The sequence below is a fragment of the Rhinopithecus bieti genome, unplaced genomic scaffold, assembly GCF_001698545.2.
Source record: "Rhinopithecus bieti isolate Rb0 unplaced genomic scaffold, ASM169854v2 scaffold_23276, whole genome shotgun sequence".
NCBI classification, from domain to species: domain Eukaryota; kingdom Metazoa; phylum Chordata; class Mammalia; order Primates; family Cercopithecidae; genus Rhinopithecus; species Rhinopithecus bieti.
The window spans coordinates 454,367-461,732 of NW_016810868.1; the positions used below are offsets into that span (position 1 = coordinate 454,367).

General features: G+C 53.2%; 1 protein-coding gene across 6 annotated transcripts in view; it reads right to left on the reverse strand.

Moving 5' to 3' along the window:
- Window positions 1-7,366, reverse strand: part of EHMT1 (euchromatic histone lysine methyltransferase 1) — a 182,478-nt gene that overhangs the window by 126,637 nt on the left and 48,475 nt on the right. For all 6 annotated transcript variants that reach the window (XM_017893066.1, XM_017893067.1, XM_017893068.1 and 3 more), the window contains exon 3: window positions 4,769-5,325. In XM_017893066.1, coding sequence (XP_017748555.1) covers window positions 4,769-5,317 — 549 coding nt within the window. In that variant the 5' untranslated portion in view covers window positions 5,318-5,325. The remainder of the gene's footprint in view (window positions 1-4,768; window positions 5,326-7,366) is intronic.

A 7,366-nucleotide genomic window follows, 5' to 3' on the forward strand; every position in this document is an offset into this window, starting at 1 on the left:
CTTCTTGACTGTGCCCTGGTGTGAAGGGGGTTCCGCATCTCGACTGTGCCCTGGTGTGAAGGCGGTTCCACTTCTCGACTGTGCCCTGGTGTGGAGGGTCTTTGGCATCTCGACTGTGCCCTGGTGCGGAGGGTGTTCCACTTCTCGACTGTGCCCTGGTGTGAAGGGGGTTCCGCATCTCGACTGTGCCCTGGTGTGAAGGTGGTTCCACCTCTCGACTGTGCCCTGGTGTGAAGGGGGTTCGGCATCTCGACTATGGTGGTGGTTCCGCACGTCCACACACGGTAAACTGAACAGAATACCCTGCGCGTGCTGCACGTGTGCACAGGTGATAGTGAAACTAAGTAAGCCCCAGGGACTTTACTAATGTCAGTGTCCTGGGTCTGACATTGTCCTCTAGTTATCAAAGACATCACCACTGAGGGAAGCTTGGTGAAAGGTATTTTTGCAGTTTCCTGTGACACTGTAATTATTTTTAAGATTTTCTAAAGCTTTGCCACGTAGAGAAGAATACTGCAAAAGGTTGAAGTTGGGTCAGGCCGGCCAGCCTAGGAGTGGAGAAGCCCCAGGGCTAGGGCAGTTGTCGGCACCACAAGGTGCCTGCCCTCTCTGTCCCAGGAGAGGACGCAACACCCGGCAGCTGTGGGCCCCTGAGCCAGCAGTCCAGCCCCATAGCGCACCCACCACCCACTGTGGTCACTGCAGGCAGGCCACAGAAAACACACACAGCACTCACAGTCAGGCTAAGACATTATGACAGAAACAAAGGTGGAGACACCCTGGGGGGAGAAAAAAGCTAAACCTGAGAGGAAAAAACAAAAATCACAAACAGGTGGTGTCAAGTCCAAGAGAATCCCCACTTGAGGAATCAGAATTTACAACAGAGATTATAGAAGAATTATAATCACCATCTTTTGAAAGATATAGCAAGACAGAATTCAGAACAGTATTTTTTAAATTAAAAGAACTAATCAGGCCGGGTGCAGTGGCTCACACCTGTAATCCCAGCACTCTGAGAGGCCAAAGTGGACGGATCACCTGAGGTCAGGAGTTCAAGATCAGCCTGGCCAACATGGTGAAACCTCGTCTCTACTAAAAATACAAACATTAGCCAGGTGTGGTGGCGTGTGCCTGTAATCCCAGCTACTCGGGAGGCTGAGGCAGGAGAATCACTTAAACCTGGGAGGTGGGGATTATACTGGGCTGAGATTGCACCATTGCACTCCAACCTGGGTGACAGGGCGAGACTCATCTCAAAAAACAAACAAACAAACAAACAAAACAGAGAACTAATCAGAGATACTGGGTGTGAAAAAAATACATGTCAAAATAAAATATAGCAATATATGAGATGAACAGCAAGAAGGAGAAGGGCTGAGGAACCAATCAGGAAGCTGGAAACAGAGAGCTGCCCCGGGGGACAGAAGAGCCAGCCATTTAAGGGGAGCTCCATGGGAAGAAAACGGAAAGAAAAATACAGAGCATTCTTCTGGAGCTGAAGACACAGAACCTCCAAGACGGGGCTGTGAAGCCCTAAACAGTGGCTAAGAGGAAAGAGCAAATAATCTACAAAGGACAAGAAAGTGCCTTCAGAATGTTCACCAACAATGTCAAAGAGAAAATTCCACGGGAATGTGATCACAAACCTGGAACTTATACCCAAATTCACATCAAACAGAGAGAGCACATTAAAAGCACTGTGCACACTTTCAAAACCTGTATCGTGTATGCACCATGTAAGAGATGGGGATGAGTCCAGCACAGTGTGTGTGAGGAGCAGCTATGCTTTGTGTGTGAAAATCAGCATGGTACGTTGGAGGGGTAGGCGTGGCCTGTGTGTGAACAGCATGGTGCGTGTGAGGGTCAGACGTGGCCAGCATGGTGCGTGTGAGGGTCAGGCGAGCCGTGTGTGTGAAAATCACGATGGGAGGGGCAGGCGCGCCCTGTGTGTGAAAATCAGCACGGTGCGTTTTGAGGGGCAGGCACTCCGTGTGGGTGAAAATCATGGTGCGTGTGAGGGGCAGGCGCTCCGTGTGTGTGAAAATCAGCAGAGTGTGTGAGGGGCAGGCGCACCGTGTGTGTGAAAATCATGGTGCGTGTGAGGGGCAGGCGCTCCCTGTGTGTGAAAATCAGCACAGTGTGTGAGGGGCAGGCGCACCGTGTGTGTGAAAATCAGCACAGTGTGTGAGGAGCAGGCGCACCGTGTGTGTGAAAATCAGCAGTGTGTGAGGGGCAGGCGCACCGTGTGTGTGAAAATCAGCACGGTGCGTGTGAGGGGCAGGCACTCCCTGTGTGCAAAAATCATGGTGCGTGTGAGGGGCAGGCGCTCCCTGTGTGTGAAAATCAGCACGGTGCGTGTGAGGGGCAGGAACGCCGTGTTTGAAAATCAGAACAGTGTGTGAGGGGCAGGCGCGCCCTGTGTGTGAAAATCAGCACGGTGTGTGTGAGGGGCAGGCACGCCCTGTGTGTGAAAATCAGCACAGTGTGTGAGGGGCAGGCGCGCCCTGTGTGTGAAAATCAGCACAGTGTGTGAGGAGCAGGCGCACCGTGTGTGTGAAAATCAGCAGTGTGTGAGGGGCAGGCGCACCGTGTGTGTGAAAATCAGCACGGTGCGTGTGAGGGGCAGGCACTCCCTGTGTGCAAAAATCATGGTGCGTGTGAGGGGCAGGCGCTCCCTGTGTGTGAAAATCAGCACGGTGCGTGTGAGGGGCAGGAACGCCGTGTTTGAAAATCAGAACAGTGTGTGAGGGGCAGGCGCGCCCTGTGTGTGAAAATCAGCACGGTGTGTGTGAGGGGCAGGCACGCCCTGTGTGTGAAAATCAGCACAGTGTGTGAGGGGCAGGCGCACCCTGTGTGTGAAAATCAGCAGTGTGAGGGGCAGGCACGCCCTGTGTGCAAAAATCATGGTGCGTGTGAGAGGCAGGCGCGCCCTGTGTGTGAAAATCAGTACGGTATGTGTGAGGGGCAGGCGCACCGTGTGTGTGAAAATCAGCACGGTCTGTGTGAGGGGCAGGCGCCCTGTGTGTGAAAATCAGCACAGTGTGAGGGGGGCAGGCGCGCCCTGTGTGTGAAAATCAGCACGGTGTGTGTGAGGGACAGGCGCCGTGTGTGAAAATCAGCACGCTATGTGTGAGGGGCAGGCGCGCCCTGTGTGTGAAAATCAGCACGGTGTGTGTGAGGGACAGGCGCCGTGTGTGAAAATCAGCACGCTATGTGTGAGGGGCAGGCGCGCCCTGTGTGTGAAAATCAGCACGGTCTGTGTGAGGGGCAGGCGCACCATGTGTGTGAAAATCAGCACAGTGTGTGTGAGGGGCAGGCGCCCTGTGTGTGAAAATCAGCACAGTGTGTGAGGGGCAGGCGCGCCCTGTGTGTGAAAATCAGCACGGTATGTGTGAGGGGCAGGCGCGCCCTGTGTGTGAAAATCAGTACGGTATGTGTGAGGGGCAGGCGCACCGTGTGTGTGAAAATCAGCACGGTGTGTGTGAGGGACAGGCGCCGTGTGTGAAAATCAGCACGCTATGTGTGAGGGGCAGGCGCGCCCTGTGTGTGAAAATCAGCACGGTGTGTGTGAGGGGCAGGCGCAGTGTGTGAAAATCAGCACGGTATGTGTGAGGGGCAGGCGCGCCCTGTGTGTGAAAATCAGTACGGTATGTGTGAGGGGCAGGCGCACCGTGTGTGTGAAAATCAGCACGGTCTGTGTGAGGGGCAGGCGCCCTGTGTGTGAAAATCAGCACAGTGTGAGGGGCAGGTGCGCCGTGTGTGAAAATCAGCACAGTGTGTGAGGGGCAGGCGCGCCCTGTGTGTGAAAATCAGCACAGTGTGTGTGTGAGGGGCAGGCGCGCCATCTGTGAAAATCAGCAGTGTGTGAGGGGCAGGCGCGCCATGTGTGTGAAAATCAGCACAGTGTGTGAGGGGCAGGCGTGCCCTGTGTGTGAAGCGCTCAGGATTCAAGACCTATTCTGCTCTCAAGGTAAGCCTGAGCCCAGCAGCTCAGGGTAGGGAGGGAGACCTGGGCATGTCTCCAGGTGGCCCTTTGCCCCTGACTTCTGTCACATTCTGGCCCTAACCAAGTTCATTTCTATTCACTTCTCAATGAAACAGAGTGAGTGCTGAGTCTTCCCTAGCTGGAGTTAAAGCCCCAAAGTCCAAAGCAGAAGAGTCAGTGGCCTCCTTGAAAGTATCTGACATGTTTCTACAGACGGCAACAGAATCCTGTGAGAAGAGCAAAGCCCAAGAAGGAAGCGAGGCATCACCTGGCATCACTCAGCTTTGTCACTCACGCATGAGGCATTAGGAGCGTCTCCTTTTTTTTTTTTTCTTTGTTTGTTTGTTTGTTTTTTTGAGACAGGGTCTCACTCTGCTGCCCAAGGTGGAATGCAGTGGGGTGATCTGGGCTCACTGCAGTCTCCACCTCCCACGCTCAAGCAATCCTCCCACCTCACGCTCCTGAGTAGCTGGGACTACAGGTGTGCACCACTATGCCGGGTTAATTTTTGCATTTTTTACAAAATTTTGTATTTGAGTTTTGCCACACTGCCCAGGCTGGTCTCAAAGTCCTGGGCTCAAGCAATCCACCCGCCTCAGCCTCCCAAAGTGTTAGGATAACGGCCGTGAGCCACTGCACCCAGCCCTCTCCTAGCTCCTCACGGGCCCTGTCGGATAACCACTGACACTTACTGGCTTCTCCTCAATGCACCAAAGTCCATTTGCCGTTACTAAAACAAAAGAGATGGGAAAAAGGAAACAGCAAGAGAAGACACAAAATTACCAGGCCCACGACGGACTTCGGCATGGTCTTGCGTGCCCTGTGGACCTTGACGTCAGTGCCAGGGGCCGGGGGCTTCCTGTCCTCTGTGTCAGCACTCCCCTCCCCAAGGGTGGCTGGTGGGGCGGCTGGCGTCTGGGGAAAAGCGCTTGGAGTCCTGCCTTTGCCAGCCCCTCCAGGAAGGGTTTTTGCAGCATGGCCAGGCAGCGAAGAGGCCAGAGTGCTGGTAGTCCTCAAGGGCTGGGCCTGCAGGGCCGGCTTATTTAAGATGTATCCGTTGCTGCCGATGACAGAGGTCTGCACAAAGTCATCGGCAGTGACGTGGTTTTGCTTCCCTGCTTCTGAGTCTCTTTCTGAAACCCCGTTTTCCGCTATCCGGGTTAGTGTGTTGGTGCCATCCTGGGGGTTGACCCTTGCGCTGTCCTGAGTGTGTTTTGCAGCATTTGCATGACTGCTGGCATCACTGTTTTCACAAGACCCGTTGGTCTCACCGTCCGCAGCCATGTGGGCCTCTCCTGCCTGTTTCTCTGCTGAGCCTTCATCGGCAGCCATAGGTGTCTCTGCCAACAGAGGAGAAAGGAGTGTCACCGGCTGCAGGCCCCGCTCTCCACAGCACCACCACAATTTGCTCCTCCCACCATGGCACAAAACCACCACAATGTCCTCCCACCACCACCATATCACCACAATGTCCTCCCCCCACCATGGCACCACCACAATGTCCTCCTCCAAGCATGACACCACCACAATGTCCTCCTCCCACCACGACATCACCACAATGTCCACCCCCCACCACGGCACCACCACAATGTCCTCTCCCCACCACGACATCACCACAATGTCCTCCCCCGACCATGACATCACCACAATGTCCTCCCCGACCACGACATCACTACAATGTCCTCCCCCCACCACGGCACCAACACAATGTCCTCCCCCCACCACAATATCCTCCCCCACCATGACATCACCACAATGTCCTTCCCCAATCACAACATCACCACAATGTCCTCCCCCCACCACGACACCAACACAATGTTCTCCCCCAACCACAATATCCTCCCCCACCACGACATCACCACAATGTCCTCCCCCAACCATATCACCAATGTCCTCCCCCCACCACAACATCAACACAATGTCCTCCCCCCACCATGACATCACCACAATGTCCTCCCTCACCACAATATCCTCCCCTACCATGACATCACCACAATATCCTTCCCCCACCACGACATCACCACAATGTCCTCCCTCACCATGGGACCACCACAATGTCCTCCCCCCACCACAGTATCCTCCCCCCACCACGACATCACCACAATGTCCTCCCCGACCACGACATCACCACAATGTCCTCCCCCCACCACGACATCACCACAATGTCCTCCCCCCACCACGACATCACCACAATGTCCTCCCCCCACCACTATATCCTCCCCCACCATAACATCACCACAATGTCCTCCCCCCACCACAATATCCTCCCCTACCATAACATCACCACAATGTCCTTCCCCCACCACGACATCACCACAATGTCCTCCCTCACCAGAACACCAACACAATGTCCTCCCCCCACCACGACATCACCACAATGTCCTCCCCCCACCACGACATCACCACAATGTCCTCCCCACACCACAATATCCTCCCCCACCATAACATCACCACAATGTCCTCCCCCCACCACGACATCACCACAGTATCCTCCCCCCACCACGACATCACCACAATGTCCTCCCGCACCACGACATCACCACAATGTCCACTATCAGTGTCTGACATAAACAGCAGTGCAGGTGACACCAAAGGGAAAGAGGAATGTGAGGGGCGGATTGTTCCCACCTGCGTGGACACAATCATTTACTTAAAAACAGACTCAATGAGCAAGTAAAACACAAGAGCACAACCCAACTGCTGAATTTGAAATCATGTTACAAAATCAAAGACATTTCCTTATATCAACATTTCCTAGAAAATGTAAGACAGAAAGTATCATTCACAGAAGTAGGGAAAACTACAAACGGTATTAGGAAATTTGCCAAGATTACTCACAGCCAGTGTGTTGGGGAAAAAAAAAGTTAAACAGAGGGCATTTCATGCTCCTAAATGCATGGCATTACAAAGCTGTCAAGTCCCCTCAAATTGAATCTATAGGCTGGGTGCAGTGGCTCATGCCTGTAATCCCAGCACTTTGGGAGGCCAAGGAGGGACGATCACTTGAACCCAGGAGTTCAGGACCCACCTGGGCAACACAGTGAGACTCTGTCTGTACCAAAAATAAAAAAATTAGCCGGGCATGGAGGTGCACACTTGTAGTCCCAGATACTCAGGAGGCTGTGGCAGGAGGATCGCTTGAGCACAGGAGGTGAAGGCTTCAGTGAGCTGATTGCACCACTGCACTCCAGCCCAGGTGACAGATCTCATTAAAAAAAAAAAATATATATATATATATGTGTGTGTGTGTGTGTGTGTGTGTGTGTATATATATGTGTGTGTGCATATATGTATATATGTGTGTGTATATGTGTGTGTATATATATGTGTGTATATATGTGTGTGTATATGTGTATATATGTATATATGTGTGTGTATATA